The following is a 19,480-nucleotide window of genomic DNA, read 5'->3' as shown; positions in this document are numbered from 1 at the left end:
CACAGTTGGAAGCTGGATTTGCACCAGGGATGGCAATAACTCCCTTTGAAATCTCTTTGGTGACTTCTTCAGTGGACGAGGAGGGATGCAGCAGTCATTTGTTGTTGTGGTTATTGACCTTTTGAGACATTCATTCCATTGTGACATAATTGGATGTCATATTGATCGTTCTCGAGCTTGACGTCACAGGATGTGTTTCCTGCAACCCCATTCTGAAGTCATTGTGTTGTCTCCCCCCCCCCCCACACTTGTTGCCAGTTTATTATTTAGCAGCTGCACTGGAACACTGTTGCTACAAATTGTTTAATGGCTTTGATTTTGTTCCTTGGAGGAAGGTATGCTTTCAGGATCAGCATTGTTCTACTCAGGTATTCTTTGATAATTGTTTTGTGCATTTGTTTGTGACATATTTGATGGCCTTCTTATACTTTGAGGTATTTGTGTGATGCTTCGTTTTTTTTAGTTCCCATATGATTATCCCACATTTTTTGAAAAAACAGGGGGGATATTGTAAGCGGCTTCGTCTTTCTATCCGTCCATCCGTCACGCTATCTCATCCGAAACGGTTAGGTAGAAATTCACCAAACTTGGTAGTTGTGATCACCACATGGCAAGAATGTTCACGAGCAGTGTCAGTTTTGGGCCCGCCCCCCTCGGGCGGGGTCAAAGGTTAAGTGCCAAAAATGGAATTGCAGGCACTTTTAACAATGAAACTTTGTATATGCAATCAACATTGCGGTGTGGTGGGGGACACATGAAATGTTTCACAATTTTTTTGGATTTGACCCTCGGTTCATTCCTCAGGGGGTGGGTATTTTGGTGTTATGGGGGGGGGGGTTTAACTCAAAATTTGATATTAGGTCGTTATTGGTGGAACTTTTTGCCATCTTTCAACTTTGCTCTCGGTGGAACGTGTGGGGATATGCGATGGTGCACTATCGACTTTGCTCGAGTTGTGCTTAGCTTGATCTTTATGTTGGCTGATGTGCGCTTGGCACATTTATCTCGGCCAAATTCCATTTGAATGTTGGCGGAGTAACGTTTCACTAATTTCAGGTGTTCTGCCAATTTTTCATTGTTTGGTGCGAAGACCTTTAGTGTGTGTGCGTGTGCGTGTGCATGCGTGCGCATGCCTGGTGATAATGTATTACAGGTGATAATCTATTGAACCAATTTCTGTGGTGGAACAGTTGTTGGAGATGACTGTGCCTCAGGTCGGCTGCATTGATGAATTCCATTACTTTCCGGATGATTAGTTAAAGGTTAATAGCTCTGTAGTTAAGGGGTTCACAACTTGACCCTACCTCTGCTGAACACTGCTGTTGTACTATGACTACCTTCCCTACTGGGCTGAATAGCTGTTTGCCATCTTTCTCCCCAGAGACTATCAAATTCAATGCTCTCTGTGTTATTAGCATCTTTTGGAAGGAAGTTGAGTCCCTAGGTCTGCTTCTCACCCATTGCAGGCAGGTTAGTGGAGTCTTTTTACGGCATCTCTACCGAGATGACCTAATAAAGCCAGACCAAATGTCCGTCCGTACGTCCGTCCGTCCGTCAATTTTTCTTTCCGATCTTGATGAAACAGTATGTGGGTAGAGGTCGATGAGTGTTGCACAACGATATAACTTTTGTCTGGGTTCAAGGTCAGGGTCAAGGTCACGAGGTCACGTAAGTTATAAAAATCGCCATTTTCAAAACCTATCAAGTCTGCCATTCTACAAGATATTCGGCAACTGTTTATTGATTATGATAGTAAAAAATATTATCTTGTATCTAACCGGACAGATTTTTGAATTTCCGTCCCGTTTGGCCGCCACGTAACCTGGAAGATGGTCAAAAACACCTCCCGGTACAAAGAAAACTTTTTACTTCCGATCTTGATGAAATTTGGTATGTGGGTAGAGGTCGATGAGTGATACCCAACGACATATTTTTCCCCGGATTCGAGGTCAGGATCAAGGTCACGAAAGTTGTGAAAGTTGCCATTTTCAAAACCTATCTAGTCTGTCATTTTAGGAGATATCTGGCAATGGTTCATCAATTATGATAGTAAAAAACATTATTGAGATGACCGTCACCCCCACACGGGGGTATTTTTTCTTTATTGCATTACCTCTGACCTCGTGCCTTGCTCATCCTATCCTTCCCTAGCTTGCCCAGGCCACCTACATTCTTCCAGAATCCCACATCTGGTTACCCTCTCCAATTCTAACTTGAACATTCACCTTCATTCCTTCAGCATCTATGGAGCCTACTCCCCGTGTCTGTTATCTTGTGCCTTTCCCTCCAGTCCTTAAATAATGCTGTCCATCGTCACCTCATGTTTTCTCCCCTACACACTCCTCTTCAACTCTCGCTGACATCCCTACCCCACTCTTTTCCTGTCTGCTACTCATCCACTCACAAATGTGTTGTTTGACTCCCTATTCCACTTTGATCTCTGTCAATCTGTGACCCTGCTGCCGTTTGTCATTTTGCTGCTCCTCAAGCTGAGATTGTCATAGACCAAAAAACAAAGTTTGTTGCCATTGTAGCTTCTGGTGTTGTGAGAATCTATCATTTGAAATGTTCGGTTCTGTTGATGAACTCTGTCAGTGATGCCACGACAGTGTAGGTTGGGAGGAGAGGGCATAAAGTGTTGGATTTATTGGGAATCCTCACTCATTTTTGGCATACTCAAGACTATTCCACAGTTTCTTCTGTTTTCTTCATTGTGCTTTTGATACCAAAGGTTCCTTGAAGTGATGAAAGCGCAACCGTCTCACACTGTTGTAACAAACTCGGCCTTCCTATACTAACATGCAGCGCCAGACCACCGGAGATGAACTCCCAGGACGCTGAGCAGAGGCATTTTGTGCATACTTGGCTAATCCATGGGCTGTGGTTTAAAAAAAAAACAAAAAATATTTCACCACGCATCTGTTTCAGCATGTGAGGTACGAATCTACGGGGTATTTGATTTCAGCTGGAGGATGAGACGGCAGCTCAAAATGCACATGATGTTTTAAAAAATGACTGATTTAATGAACAATGGGGATTGGTGGGGTGGAACAGAGAAACTAAAATGGCGATTGGAATAGAGACAAATGAGAAGGTAACAATTCCCCGGTTATTGTTTGCACTAATCTTACCATGAGCAGACTCAGTTGGGAACACAGGACGTATGGGAGAACGGAGAAGAGTGTAAGTGTATGTGTGTGGGTCTTTCCTGTGAAGCACCAAGAGGCACAGTCTGGGCTGGAGATTCCCATGAATGGCATGGCTTTAGACCCCTCGCCCAGTCTGTCTCATTGGCCCTGGTGAAGCTCTCCATAGCTGTCTGTGTGGTTCTGTTGCTGGCAGGGTGTCCCGGATAGGCCGTACTACTCTGGCGCGCATCTGGTCTGAACTGTGTGTGGCTCTCTTGATGGCTGGGCATCATGGACTGTCTTTCCTGTGCTGATAGCTGTGCAGTGAGTCCGAGCTGTGATGGTTGTGTGCAAGGCATGACTCTCTGTTGTCCCTGGGCGAATGTCTAGCTGTACATGGCTGTGCACGTAGTTTCCCAGGCTAGCTGACTTATGTGCGATCGTTGCTGCTCTTTATAGGCAGCACCGCTGCCCTCGCCCTCCCCATGCTCACTACATGGGTGTTGCACATGTGCTGGCACAGCACTGTACTAGCAGTCATTTCTAAAACCTGTTTGAGAGGCTGGAGCTGGCACATATGGAGTTTGTCATGCTCATGTGGCATGATTGTGTGTGAGAGGTGAGAAACGACAATGGGGGCGATTCGAGAAAAAAAATAATACAGGTGGAAGATGGGGATAAGAGACAGACATGAGTGTCAGGGTGACAGGGAAGCAAACTAGATTTTGGTTGATGGTAATTGGGGTTTAGAAACACTTGGGCTATTAAGGTATAACTGATGCATAACTAACCCCTCATTAACCCTTCAGTCATTTTCATAACAATATCTTTATCCTGCTTATGATGCCCTTACAAAGTTCCTCCATAAGTCTATGTTACAATTGCTCGCTGTTTACGTAGATGGCATGGATACCGTGAATGGTGAAACGGGCAAGAGTGTTCTTGATATGGTTGACGAGAATTCTCACGGGGTTTCATTTCCACAAGCGCAAGATGAAAATGGAGGTGAGATTCGACGGATTTTTATTTTTTTTAACGAATGCAAGAAAAATATTACTTTTCCATTTTCTTGTTTTGTGAAAGATCTTTATATGACTTGCATCAGGATGAGTGGGGTTCTTTTTTTTTTCTTTTTTTTTCAGTAATTAAAAAATTCTGGGCGAGCTGCTCAATTGTGTGGACTGTGCTTTGTCTGGTGATTGCATTCATTTGTCATCCTTGAGTGTTGCTAGGCCCAAAGTCTCCAGTCTCCTGTTTTTTTTTTTTAACGTGTACTTTTTGCAGTCATTGTAAATGTATGCTGTTCGGTAAGGGAACTCGATGCCAAATGGTATTTGTTCTTTTTCTTTGCTCTTCATTTTCTTCCCTGTTACCATCTGCTTGCTTTTGTACCGACAACCCCCACCTAAACAACTCATCCTTTTGTTTTCGCAGATCTGGTGCTGGTGGTTAAAATGGAGCCTTCAGGTTTGGAGCCGACAGTTTTCGTCATTTAAGATAACTAGTGCATGCCCGTACGTGTGGCCGGACGTGCGTGGCCGTACATGCAAAAAAAAAACCCTTCAAACCGCGTTCCATAAACAACAACCACACAGGCCGTTCCTTCGCTCTCGCATGCCCATACGTGCGTGGCCGTACGTGCAAAAAAAAACAAACTTTCAAACAACCACACAGGCCGTTCCTTCTCTCTCGTAAACGACGACTGGATTGGGGCATTATGTTTATCTATAAATGCGCATAAGAAATCGAGAAATTATTAGAATACAGTAAGTCATCACTATCCGGAAGTGGTACGTGCCTGTACGGAATGTTCACATGCATTCCACGAATTATCGCTTGCATTGAAGTAACAACTGCTGTGATACTTACACACACAGAGTTAATTAAAATCAAGTTTACCTCCCTGTCTTTGCTAGCCATGACATTCGCTGCCATTGACCATTGCCACTCCTATGCCACGGTGAGGCAACAGGGTAGGATTTGTAGGAGACCTGAAAGTACACTGTCATTAGGTATTCCATGTTCGAATTGTTTTAGTTTTAAAATAGTTTAAAAAAAATAGTTTGCAAAGCATACCACCAAAATGAGATGTATTTCGTTGGCAAGCATGTTGACTAGAGCTGAATTCCTTAACACTTCCAAAGGCCACACCGTTTTGACACTTGGAAACAAAAAAAAGTTGTGCACTTTTTTTGATAAATTATTTTCGCAACAATTTTTTCTTCAATAAATAAATAATAATAAAAATTAACTACATGTACACACCTTTACCTCGTTAGCACCTCTTCATAAACAACATTGCTGAGGAAATGGCGCTTCTTTGTTTCCTCGTCCAGGGCAAGAATGCGGAGGCTGCTCGATCTGCCAACCCTACTGGCCGCCACGTAGAACTGACCATGACTGAAGAAGTCTCTTGTGCAGAAGACCCCAACACGGTGTAGCGACTGCCCTTGGGATTTATTCACAGTCATGGAAAAGCATGGTTGTACCGGAAACTGCCGACGCCGCAGAGTGAACGGGAACATGTTGTCAGATGGACTCAAGGTTATGCGTGGAATGAGCAATGTGCGTCCAGAATTGACACCCATCACAGATTTTGCAACCAACAGATTTGGAAGGATCTGATGGATGATGTACCTTGAGCCATTGCAGTGCCCACTTTGCTGGTTGAAGTTACGTAGCAGCATGATCACCATACCCACCTTGAGAGTGATCCGATGTGGAGGCATACCAGATGGACAGAGGGTGTTCAGGAACTCAGGCGGATACAAATGATCACCCTCATATTCCGCTGTATCGACGCTACAGCAAACATGTTCCTCCCCTGGAAATATGGTTGTCATGTAGTCATTTACCTGATCGACTTCGGAATTGGTCGGACATAGTATAACACGCTCGCATAGCCACTTGGGGTTTGTAATGTTGTGCAAGTCCTCGTACACCCAAGTGACAATATCCTGAAGTTTTTCACTTGGAAGAATGAGCGGTTCCCTGAACTCAATAGCAAATTCACCCTCTTCTGGATTGACAGGAATCTTCCCTTCACCCAGATCCAGCAGGAATTTTGCAAAATCAGATTCATCCTGTTGTTCTCCAGCACCCTGCATGATCCTTATGTTTACTGTGAGAGGAAGTATCTGCACTTTTCTCCACAGGTATGAGCTCTTGAAGCACCTTCCAACTATGTCAATACGGCTACCGTGTGGCACAACGGTAAGGATCTGCCTCCAGTCACCACTGAAAACCATTGTGATGTCACTAAATGGTTCCTCTGAGCCCCGAAGCCACTGGAATGTTCGATCTGCTGCCTCCAATGCGTGACGATCCATCATTGAAACCTCATCCACCACCATTATATTCGTCATTCGTATGAGTGCTGCAGTGGTGTCATTTTCACTGATGTTGCAAGTGGACTCATCAGTGAGAATGAGAGGACACTTGGTCCTCCTATGGAAGGTGACCCCTTTAGGCAGCAGAGTAGCTGCAATACCACTTGCAGCAGTCGCAAGAGCCACTTTGCCCTTTGCTCGCACTTTGTTGAGTATATGACACAATGCGAATGTTTTCCCAGTCTCACCACTTGCATCAACTGCGATCATCCAGCCATGTCCGTGTTCCACACTCGTCATCATTTTATGAACAACAATGCGCTGCTCGTCATTAAGAAGGCACTCTGTTTGAGCGATGTGAGGCTCAAGTTCCCCTCTATTGTGCTCTGTTTCGTGCTCGATGACGCGGGGAATGCGAGACTGGATATTAACTGGTTCAGGCTCAGGAAGGCCAAAGCTCTTACTGAGCGAAAAGCCGTGCCTCTCAATTTTGTCCCTCAGCTCCAGTAGCACTTCACTCACAATGCGTCCATTTGGCTCATTCACACCTGCTGCACGCATAAAGTCCTCGCACAGCACATGCTTGTACCTTTCCCAGAACTGCACGTGGTTTCCTCTGAGGACGAATATGAGCATGTTGGCAAATACTTTGTGGACTGCAGGGCCAAATGCAATATTTGCAGCCTCTTCCATAACAGAATCCACCTCCTGGTCATTGCCAACGATGCCATACGCAATGCAGGCTGCCAGATAGGTCTCCATGACCCTACCACCAACACGACGGAGATCCTGAAAGCATGTGGGGCCAGGCACGCGGTACAGTAGCATGTGGAGATAGTACAACTCGGCATTATGTGAGTTGACGGAAATGATGGGGAGCCGCCCAACCATATCAGCCTTACAGTTATCCTGGAAACTCAGCCTTCTCTTCTGCAATTGAAACCTTTTTCTAAAGTAGGTGAAGTGTTGGAACACATCTGGATATAGAACATGACGCATGTGTGGATGGAGATTCATGGCTTCGAAAAAGGCGGTGAGCGTTGTTGCAGGGGGTCCTGACTCCGCCACGTTCTGTACGGCACCTTCGTCATTGAATGTGATCACCTGCTCATCCTGTAGATGGAGTGCCAGCATCTCGACTGGTGGGTACTTGTTTTGAATGGGGAAATCGTATATGCGCCAGTATCCCTCAGATGCGATGATGTAACGCCCTAGTTCGTATCGTGTCACTTCATCATGTTGTAATGCCTCTCGCATCCTCTCATGTGGCTCCAGTCTGACCAGGCACTGGTCCGGGCCCTTTACAAGGTATTTGTACATGTACTTCACACTGTTGACAGCACATACGACCTCAAGGTTGATGTGAGCATCGTACCTGAGGACAATATATGGATTGTAAGGCACAACCCATGCATTGTTAACTAATACGTTAGCACCGCCTCGTATTGTCTTCATGATGGGATCACCAGGTGCTGCTTCTGCCCGTCTTCTGTACAGGGGATAGGAGTCATCAGAGAAGCTTGTCGTTTCTCGTAGGGCTTTGGGATAGTCCTTTGTGCACTTCCGGTCTGCCATGCAAGGGCTCGAGATGTTCCATTCCCCACATGGGCTGTGAATCATTTGTGATGTCACGATACGGTGTAGTTCCGTATTTGTGCGTTTGTCAGGAATCTCAGCAGAGACCACACGATCGACATCTGCTGGTGTTCTAGGCTTGTCGCGAGGTACCATGGTCAGGAGAATGTGTATATGGGGAAGGTGATGCTTTTGCGTTTCCTTCACCATCACATAAGCGTCCACATACCCCAATATGGCATTCTTGAGGAGGTCTGCTTTGAGTGCTTCCACCTTCATATGAAACACCCGGGCGATGATATCAGGTCTTTCATTGGCTGACTGACCCTCAAAAAGCGATTGTTTAATTTCTGGCTACTTTGGGTTGCAGGTGAATGTTAGGAAAAAGTCAGGTTTTCCCTTGACTCGGACCAAAGCCATTGCATCCTGAAACTCTTTGGCATACCAACGTGGTGACCCATAAATTGATGGCGGCAGAATGGTGAGGCGTCCAGGTAGCACCTCAGCGTCACTGTTCAACGCATCAACGATGATCTTCTACTTTTCTGCCTTAATTGACTTCTGGTTGCAGCGAATCCAATTGAGACGGTGTGACTCAATTTTTGCTATCATGTCGCATACGTACGGCTGTGTCAACTTTCCACCATGAAGCAATAGATTGAAGTGATGAGTAGGATCACGTACTTGGAGATGGTAGCGGTAGAAAGATGTTGGCGTTATCCCTGCTAACTCAGTGTGGTACCCCTGGGAGCCGCAGGGTAGCAGAAGTATGTATGATAGAGGGTCATATGCTAGATGCATGGCGTCTTTTGTCTATAAACCTCCTCCTCCGAGGTGAACACCGACTGCCAGCCTTCAAAACTGCTCTGTTGTCATTGCTCCAGCCACATCGCTGTCTGGTGAGGGAAGGTTGATGGTACCATGATGATGGTCTCGGCACCGCGTGCGACCTGTTAACACAATTTTCAGTTCATTTGCGCTATCATTATGAACCACATACTCAATGGCTGATTTGAATTGCTGGACGTATGGGTTGCACTCATGAATGGCCTGTTGTGCTCTTAGCAAAAAAATGCTCATTCAGGCTACTGTTCGAGGTGTGGGCACGATGGTACTCCAGCTCATGGGCTGGATCGTGAAAGTAGATCTGAGCAAAGCGTGGGGTACAACCCAGATCGGCAAGAGGAGCACCAATGTAATGGTAAACCTTACCTTGTATGCGCACTCCAGGATTGAAGCCAGGCATACCAATCTCTCGGACACAGATACTTGCCATTTCCAGCGCGTTGTTGTACTGTTTCGCGTACTTTATAAAGTCCTGGTTAAGGAAAAGGTTTTTAATAGCATCTGGAGGTTGTGATGGAGTTGAACCGGGTTTTGGATTCGTAGGATCATGCTTAATTAAGGTCGACCTTGCCGTGGTTGCAACAAAATCCTCTTCTCTCCTCATTCCACACAAAAGCATCACAATGTGAGCATTTAGTGCATTGAAATAATGAGGTCCTGCTCAACGTGTGCCTGTACTCAACATGAAGTTCCTCTCAAAAGAAATCGGTATCATCGTATCGAGCAAGGTTGAAATTCTCACGGTGAGCCTGCTCTAGTCTCGCACAGTGTGCGTCCTGATGGCGCAGGGCATCCCTTACTTGCCGGTCTTCTCGCTGGTGAGGGATTTCTTCTGCACGACGCCTTGCCTCGCGTTCAGTGTTGTCTGCCAAGCGAGCAGCTCATTCTTCATCCGTTTCTTCTGCATGACGCCTTGCCTCGCGTTCAGTGTTGTCTGCCAAGCGAGCAGCTCGTTCTTCATCTGTTTCTTCTACACAACGCCTTGCCTCACGTCCAGTGTTGTCTGCCAAGCGAGCAGCTCGTTCTTCATCCGTTTCTTCTGCACGGCACCTTACCTCGCATCCAGTGTTGTCTGCCAAGCGAGCAGTTCGTTCTTCATCCGTTTCTTCTTCATGACGCCTTGCCTCGCGTTCAGTGTTGTCTGCCAAGCGAGCAGTTCGTTCTTCATCTGTTTCAGCAGCACGACACCTTGCCTCGCGTTCAGTGTTGTCTGCCAAGCAAGCAGTTCGTTCTTCATCCATTTCAGCTGCACGACGCCTTGCCTCACGTTCAGTGTTGTCTGCCAAGCGAGCAGTTCGTTCTTCATCCGTTTCAGCTGCACGACGTCTTGCCTCGCGTTCAGTGTTATCTGCCAAGCGAGCAGTTCATTCTTCATCCGTTTCAGCTGCACGACGCCTTGCCTCGCATTCAGTGTTGTCTGCCAAGCGAGCAGTTCGTTCTTCATCCATTTCAGCTGCACGACGCCTTGTCACGCGCGTTGCGTCGCGTGTCAAGCGAGCAGCTCATGCTTCGTTCGATTCCATTGCGTGTGCATGACGCGCAGCTTCGTTCCTTCGCTGTCGTAAATGACGACTGGATTGGGGCATTGTGTTTAAGAAAGTCGAGAAAGAAAGAATACAATAAATCGAGAAAAAAAATCGAGAAAGAATACAGTAATCGTCACTGACTGGATTGGGGCATTGTGTTTAAGAAAATCGAGAAAGAAATCGAGAAAGTACAGAAATCGAGAAAGAAAGAATACAGTAAGTCGATAAATCGAGATAGAATACAGTAATCGTCACTATCCGGACGTCCGGTAGTTAAGTCCTCACTGTCCGGAAGTTCGCGTATCGCAGTTACGATTATTCGCAATTTAGTTTTAATGGCCAATTATTCAATTAGCGCCAACGTATTTTGCCTTTTCGCAATGTCATCATCGCAAGATAAAACACAAAGAGAAGAGAAGAGAAAAAAAAAAGAAGAAAAAAAAACGTACGTGCAAAAAAATAACTTTCAAACAACTACACAGGCCATTCCTTCGCTCTCATAAACGACGACTGGATTGGAGCATTGTGTTTATCTATAAATGCGCATAAGAAATGGTGAAATTATTAGAATACAGTGTCATGACTATCCGGAAGTCCATACGTTGTAACCCGTAATGGGGAATGGGGCTGAGGATCTCTTCCCAAATGGCCACGCCTACGCAGCAACATGTCCTGTGATTGGTAACTAAATGGCGCATCGGCCATGCCTACGCAGCAACGTGTCCTGTCATTGGTTGGTAAATAAATAGCCATAACTTGGGAAGCACTTGTCCGATTAATATCAAACCTTGAAAAGGCACATACTCAGGTCCCCAGCAATATACCTGGCAAGTTTCAATTAGATCGGACCAGTGGTTGTCGAGAAACAGCGGTCTCACACACACACACACACACACACACACACACACACACACACACACACACACACACACACACACACACACACACACACACACACACACTGCTGGAACTATAGATAGATAATGATTAAGATAATGATGACATGAGTGTTGGCAAATTTGCTGGGAAATAGGATGGGATGACGACTTGACTTATTGACTTGATTTCACTGGATGGGATGGGGGTGAGGGAGAGAACATTGGGGCTACAACAGTGACATCCTGAGGGATATATATATATATATATATATATATATATATATATATATATATATATATATATATATATATATATATATATATATATATACATAAGTTTCAGTAGGGTAAGGGGTAGAAAAGTGTTGTCACTTGAGGAATGAACAATGCTTACGTCACATTCGCTTTTTGATGAAACCCTCTCAAACATCATTGCTACACGTGTATATATATACGAGGTCTGATCAGAAAGTTCCTTGAGTAAATTTATTCTGACAAAACTAAAGGACAACACAGTTAATCAAATGTATCCCCCTTCAAAGTAGTCTCCTAATTTAACACAATGATTCAAGCGGTTCGAGCTGCCTTTTTTTTTTGAAACATCTCTGGTACTCTTTTGTGATGGCTTTCAGTTACCAGGTCACATTTTGAATGATGATTGGCACATACTGAAATCTTTCCTTTCAGGGTGTGTTTCAGTCGTTGGAACAGAAAAAGTCATTTGGTAGCAAACCTGTTGAATACGGTGGGTGGGGAACCAGTGGAATGTTGTTGTTGGCCAAAAATTAAAGTGTGGAGAGTGCGGAATGTGCCAATGTGCGGCACATTATCAATCTACCATCCACACGCTATATTGTTGCGAATTTGGAAGCTTCCTGCACACAACAGCCAGGTCCTATAGATCAGCTATATCGGTAAGAAAGTGTTTCTAGTTAGGGTCCCGTCCTATGTTTAATGGGTGATTTAATTGTACGTGCGCTGAGTTATTTTATAGTTAGGATTTTTACATTTTAAACTTCAACAACAACAACGCCCATCTTCGCTTCTTCACCATCGGGCTTTCCCACGTGCATGCGTGTCAAGCACAGCTGTGGGCGGAGTCCAATGTGCCAGGCGGGGTTTCTTTGGACGTTAGCGTCTTGGATTTCGCTCCAAATACGGGCATGGCGCTCCTCTCAGCTAATCGGAGGGGTGCGCCTCTCGGCCAATGGGGAGTCTGCCACCTCTCGGCCAATGGGGAGCCAACGCAACATTTTTATGCTCTACTTCCTGGTCGAGGGGTGGACATGAGCACCCCCCCCCCCGACCAGTCTCGGACGGCCGGGAGATCGGCCGATACGCCTGTCCAATGAGGAGGGGAATGACACGAGATGGATCCCTCCCACCTGTGAAGAAAAAGGAATAATTGTGTGGGGGTGACCCGGTGAGAGGGTCTTCCCGCGGTGAATCGCCTGCCTGCGAGCCGGAGGAGAATCGCTTGCCTGCCTGCCTAGCTGACTTGCTTTGCCTGCCTCATCAACTGTTTGCCAGTGGAGCGTGCCAGCGCCCGACGCTACCCTCCGTACCTGGTGCTTGGAGCGGCATCGTGTTGCGGGTTCGAGTCCCGCCGGGCCAGATCGTCGAGAACCGCACGAAGTGGGAAGGTCCGAGCCAGGCTCTTACCTCCAGCTCACCTTCCCTCCGAGCTGGGGGTATCAATAAAGGCCGTGGCCACCATTTCTTTTTGGGGTGTGTGTGACTGTGTGTGGGCCCGTCTTTTAAGTAGAAACGTTTAAGTGCCATGTGTGTAACTTGCATTCCTTTTATTCGGTTAACTCTGCCTTCTTGCGTGCTCCCCTGCCCCATTATAAATAAATACCCCTTTTGTTAAATGTTCCAGCTCATTTCTGTATTTCTTTCATTGGCCTGGCACGGTGTGTATTGAGAAATAGCGAGGCCATTTGCGCTGTAAAATTGTTCATTTGGACCGACGGGCCTTGGTAACCTCCGCTCTGGTTACGGTTCGGGCACGGTAACGGCTCGTTCCGCTCGAGGTCCATCGAGGGTGTTGATGTGGATTTTTTAAACCCACTTTGTTGTGATCGTTGTCCTCCTGAAGGATTCTAACTGGTCGATTGTGGAATCCTATTTGACTTCAGACAGAGTTTAACGTTTGTCAGATTTGATTATAAAACCCTACAAAAAAAACCCTATCGACACTGATAAAACTGATGTCCAGACAAGTCCTTCCTTGTGAAACAATTTATTTCCTAATTATCCACCATACACTTCTCACCTTTGTACAATGAACTTAAGAATCCCCATTTGATTGCAATATTATTTGGTTCTATTTCATTTATTCTTATTTTAGTTAACAGTTAGACCAACCCGATTCAATTCACTTCTACATTACATCAGAGAGTTTTATTCTAACTTGGTACTTGGTCAGTTACAAGGAGTACGAGCCACTGAGAAACTATACTTCCTCACGTGCTCGTACTAAGAAAATGTGTCTTTCAAAACATTTTATACTTCCATGAGAGAGAGGTTGGGGGATATTCACCCAGACTGTAGATGTGTCCTTTAGACAAAAAGCCACTTTGTACATTTTCTAAGCAAAGGTTCATTTATCAGCTCGGTCACTCTGCTCCAGAACAACACATTTCTTATCATTTAGGGCAAAAGTCTTTTGGCCAGAAATGACAGCCAATTCAATTTGCAGCATAAAAGTTACATTTCTGAAACTCCATTTGTTACAATTTAAAATACATTAATATAAATTTTTCCCCCACACTCCCCCGTTTTTTTTTTTAAGGAAAATTTCAATAATTTTTCTTGCACATGATTACCATGTCCCATTCCTGAAGGAGAAAAGATTTCCATTATTCAAGTTCAATCAACAATGGCAGCGAGTGCTCATATCAGAAAATGAGTGTTTCCATTTAATTTATGGCCTGTTCATCAGCATGTGTCACACATTGGAAACATGCTACCCGAAGTCAGAAGATAAACAGGTCAGGGTGTGGATAGAGTGGCACCCAACCGGAAACACAATCGAAGCACTCCTTGAGCTGAGGAGAAGGTAGATGTGGGCAAGTACAAGTTTGGGCCGGACACTGGGTTGAAGGAGCGCAGTGTGGAACTCCAGGCCTGTCGTACATTGAAGTGACCACAGCAAGTTCATGATGTATTTGCAGAGCGGCAATCGAGAGTGTGGCTGAGAACATTCCTCCATGCAGGCACCACACAACGCCGACGTTAAGACTTTGCTCAACCTTCTCCTCAGTGGGTTTTTTCTTTCTTTTCCCACATTGCTCCACCTTATCTCCTCAGGAAGGGGAGGGATAATCATGTGTTGAATGCTCAATCACCCAAATCTGGGTTCTCCCATCGTCCAATCTTTGTGTGGAAGCTTCATTTAGATGAAATCGTACATTGCTTCAAAGACTGCTTTCAACACTCCGAAACAAACAAAGCATCAATTAAACACCAATCAATAAACGTCATGGGCACATGTAGTTCTACAAGACTAACAAAGATTGTTATGGAAGCATTTAACTTGCATTATATGTCATATCAATATTTTAATCCCTTTCCTTGTTATTTCCCAAAACACATTGCTAAAATATACAGAAATCCCAGTTGTACGTATACTCAAAACATCCATCTCATTTGCTATTTCCATCGACATTTTAAATCTCTGACATTTCTCCATCTGTCCACTTCTCTCTCACCAAAACAGCAAACATGCTGCTATTTTTCCAATTCACATACACAAACCATCTATCACTTCCTCAAACCTTCTCAATTACGAATCCATTTTCTTTTATCAAAACAAATAAATCATTTTAAACAGTTTTACAAAAATTGTCAAATCACTTGTCAAATATTTAAATTGCAGCTCAAACACTCTGTCTACACATGCAGCTTCACCCTCCACAATCTTTATCCCAGTCTTAGAAAAGCATCTTAAACTTCAGACTAATAAACATCCAAACTCTCTTAAACAACTTTTGGTCAAAACAATAAAATATTTCCTTTTAAAATCCATAAATGAAAAATTAAATCTTCAGCATCTATCCAATTAAATCATGAATTTACCTTGACTGAATCGATCAAAGGGTTACACTGGGTTGTTTGCCATTGCCTTCCCAGCACAAGTTCAGGTAACCTCAACATTCGCAGACGAATAAAACAATATTTCAACGTCCATCCGAGGGAATCATCTATTATCTGTGAATTGCCCCACGTGCTAAACATCATCAAATCATTAAAATCATTCCAAATCACGTTTCTACATTTAAATCACATGCAGTATATCCACATTCACAATTGTCAATTTCTTCAAAATCCCGATGGTTGTAAAATAAAACTTCAACACTTTTTCCTAAATGGACTTCACTTTAAACAGATTCAGTCGAGAGGGTGCGCCACAAACACCAAGGAACGAGGAACAGGAAGTTCTCTCCACATCCAGTGGGAAGAAAAAGGAAAAAAACTCTGACAGGCAAAACCCACAGTTTAGCATTACTCTGTCATGGCTTCAACACATACACTAAACAGCATTGCATCTCATAGACTCGCGTGTGATCACGTGACAAATACCAATCACATTTCTATCTCATCCTCTTGAATCTGCATATGAATCAAATTTCACACCTAAAGCAAAGGCTCGAACAAAGACTCAGTGTAAAGATATATGCCACCCCCCACAGATCGAGTGGAGGGGGTCTCCCACAGTGTAGTGTGCGACCTTCGTGTGGAAATACAACGCAAAGAATGTATAACATGCCATTTCAAACAGACCCACAGCTCAACTCAGCACGAGTTAAAATATCGTCAAAATCCCAACAGAACACGTTTCATTGCAGTGAATATTGGACTCGCACAAGTTTCATTTTTACTCTCAGTAGCACGTGCAAATCACCAACCACGCTCCCAGCTGGTTAATCGTCTCCTGCACTCTACAAAACGTTTCGTGCAAATCATTGCATTCACAAATCCGTAAAACCTCCACACAATATAATATAACAACCTCACTGCCAACAAACTTCCAGTGAGTTCAATGAACAAAAAGTAACTCTTATAACTCTTACAAACAGGTAACTTACAATGTTTATCTATTTTAACCCTATCTCGGCGTCTCAGCCGTGTCCTCGGCGTCTCTCTCACAGCCGGTCCGTATCAATGCAAACATGTGGCATGTCGCTTCATCATGCCCATTTGATTACGCATTTGGCTCCTCAACGAGCCTCTTCTTGTCATCTGACTCCTCTTCTTCTCCAGCACTTTTCTAAAACAACTACAGTACTTATTATTTACTTTAAAACGGACTCCCTCCGCCGGATCCTCTTCTTTCTCTCAATAAAATTATCTGACAATGAACTTTTCTTTGTTCGAAATGCGTTACCTGCTGAGAGCGCTCTCCCTTACCTTCGTTCAAGCACTTGTCGTTCCTCCAGGCACTGCCTCCGGCAGATTAAGCACCTCCGGTCACGAGCACCGCACCAACGTTGGTTCGAATCCGAGTCACGGCACCAACTGATGTGGATTTTTTAAACCCACTTTGTTGTGATCGTTGTCCTCCTGAAGGATTCTAACTGGTCGATTGTGGAATCCTATTTGACTTCAGACAGAGTTTAACGTTTGTCCGATTTGATTATAAAACCCTACAAAAAAACCCTATCGACACTGATAAAACTGATGTCCACACAAGTCCTTCCTTGTGAAACAATTTATTTCCTAATTATCCACCATACACTTCTCACCTTTGTACAATGAACTTAAGAATCCCCATTTGATTGCAATATTATTTGGTTCTATTTCATTTATTCTTATTTTAGTTAACAGTTAGACCAACCCGATTCAATTCACTTCTACATTACATCAGAGAGTTTTATTCTAACTTGGTACTTGGTCAGTTCCAAGGAGTACGAGCCACTGAGAAACTATACTTCCTCACGTGCTCGTACTAAGAAAATGTGTCTTTCAAAACATTTTATACTTCCATGAGAGAGAGGTTGGGGGATATTCACCCAGACTGTAGACGTGTCCTTTAGACAAAAAGCCACTTTGTACATTTTCTAAGCAAAGGTTCATTTATCAGCTCGGTCACTCTGCTCCAGAACAACACATTTCTTATCATTTAGGGCAAAAGTCTTTTGGCCAGAAATGACAGCCAATTCAATTTGCAGCATAAAAGTTACATTTCTGAAACTCCATTTGTTACAATTTAAAATACATTAATATAAATTTTTCCCCCACAGTGTGAATCCCTGGTAGCTTTGCCTGCGTGGGTAATTGGGTATATTGAAGTTTGGCAATTGACCCTACCCCACTCGGTCGAATTATTGGCGATTCATGGTCCAGTAAGGGACCCATGCCTTTCGGATTTATACTCGAGTCACGACCGAAATTCCGGGTGTTCGGTGGGAGATGACTCCACTGCTCCACCTAGCGGTCGTGCTGGCCACCGATACCCGGCTTCGTAACAATATATCTACCAATCCTGTCAATATCCAAAATGCTTTTTGGTACCTATATAATTCCAGTTTAAGTCTATCTATTTATCTGTGCTGATTTTCCCACCCCCCCCCCACCTTCCCCGATTTTATTTATTTATTTATTACTAGCAAATACAACCTGTCACTTTGCTGATGGGAATATTAGGAGGGAGGAGAAAGAGAGAGGGAGGGGAAGGATGGAGGAGGGATGGAAAGAAGTTAGAGAGGAGGGAGAAAGGACGGAAGGGAGGTGGGTCAGAGAGAGGTGGATAGGGGTGAGAGAGAGAGGGATAGAGAGGGAGATTGAGGGGTGAGAGAGTGGGAGAGAGAGAGAGGCAGAGGTGTGGGATAGGGGTGAGAGAGGCAGAGGTGTGGGATAGGGGTGAGAGAGGCGGCAGAGGGGTGGGATAGGGGTGAGAGAGGCAGAGGGGTGGGATAGGGGTGAGAGAGGCAGAGGGGTGGGATAGGGGTGAGAGAGGCAGAGGGGTGGGATAGGGGTGAGAGAGGCAGAGGGGTGGGATAGGGGTGAGAGAGGCAGAGGGGTGGGATAGGGGTGAGAGAGGCAGAGGGGTGGGATAGGGGTGACAGACGCAGAGGGGTGGGATAGGGGTGAGAGAGGCAGAGGGGTGGGATAGGGGTGAGAGAGGCAGAGGGGTGGGATAGGCAGAGTGGTGGGATATGGGGTGAGGAATGAGGGGAGGGTGGAGTGAAGGGAGTGAGAGGAGAATGGGGGAGTCCAGCAGATGTAATGCCCAGTTAAACGTCCATCCAAGAGATGGCACACACATTGATGAATCACTTCGCTTGTGAAACACTGGGATAACAGTTTATAGCTGAGTCGGGATACAAATCCAGGCGAGACCGCTTTGAGCGAGCATGTGTACTTTTCAGCTATGCTGCCGTGATCTGGCTATTCATTGGTTTAAAAAACTGAAATGGTCTGAGCAGCAGTTCCGACTGGGAAGAAAAAATAAAAAGCTTTAATTTGGCCAATTGGCACATTCTTTGACACTATCCTCTCCTCAACCTCTGGAGTGTTGCATGGTGGAGAAGGGCGGTAGGAACGACGATAACGTAAGAGGGGTGAGGGAAACGCGAGAGGGGTCAGGGAGGAGGCAACGCGAGAGGTGGGAGTGAGGAGGCAACGCGAGAGGCGGGAGTGAGGAGGAGGCAACGCGAGAGGTGGGAGTGAGGAGGAGGCAACGCGAGAGGCGGGAGTGAGGAGGAGGCAACGCGAGAGGCGGGAGTGAGGAGGAGGCAACGCGAGAGGCGGGAGTGAGGAGGAGGCAACGCGAGAGGCGGGAGTGAGGAGGAGGCAACGCGAGAGGCGGGAGGGAGCAGGCAACGCGAGAGGCGGGAGGGAGCAGGCAACGCGAGAGGCGGGAGGGAGCAGGCAACGCGAGAGGCGGGAGGGAGCAGGCAACGCGAGAGGCGGGAGGGAGGAGGCAACGCGAGAGGCGGGAGGGAGGAGGCAACGCGAGAGGCGGGAGGGAGGAGGCAACGCGAGAGGCGGGAGGGAGGAGGCAACGCGAGAGGCGGGAGGGAGGAGGCAACGCGAGAGGCGGGAGGGAGGAGGAAACGCGGGAGGGAGGAGGCAACGCGAGAGGCGGGAGGGAGGAGGAAACGCGAGAGGCGGGAGGGAGGAGGAAACGCGAGAGGCGGGAGGGAGGAGGAAACGCGAGAGGCGGGAGGGAGGAGGAAACGCGAGAGGCGGGA

At 45.7% G+C, this 19,480-nt stretch overlaps 1 protein-coding gene across 8 annotated transcripts in view; it reads left to right on the top strand.

Moving 5' to 3' along the window:
- LOC147014050 (uncharacterized) overlaps window positions 1-19,480 on the top strand; it is a 37,108-nt gene that overhangs the window by 12,691 nt on the left and 4,937 nt on the right. For 4 of the 8 annotated variants that reach the window (XR_015050625.1, XR_015050624.1, XM_085851640.1 and 1 more), the window contains exons 3-4: window positions 4,029-4,133; window positions 4,563-4,595. Coding sequence is in view for 5 of the 8 variants with exons in the window: in XM_085851640.1 (XP_085707766.1) it covers window positions 4,029-4,133; window positions 4,563-4,595 (138 nt within the window). In the remaining 3 variants the exon portion in view is untranslated. The other 4 variants (XM_085851641.1, XM_085851639.1, XM_085851642.1 and 1 more) reach the window with 3 other exon arrangements.

The sequence above is a fragment of the Eptatretus burgeri genome, chromosome 13, assembly GCF_056783735.1.
Source record: "Eptatretus burgeri isolate ZD-2024b chromosome 13, Ebu_testis_v1, whole genome shotgun sequence".
In the NCBI taxonomy this organism is placed as follows: Eukaryota; Metazoa; Chordata; class Myxini; order Myxiniformes; family Myxinidae; genus Eptatretus; species Eptatretus burgeri.
Note: the sequence above shows the minus strand (reverse complement) of the source record. Positions and strands in the feature narration are given on the sequence as shown.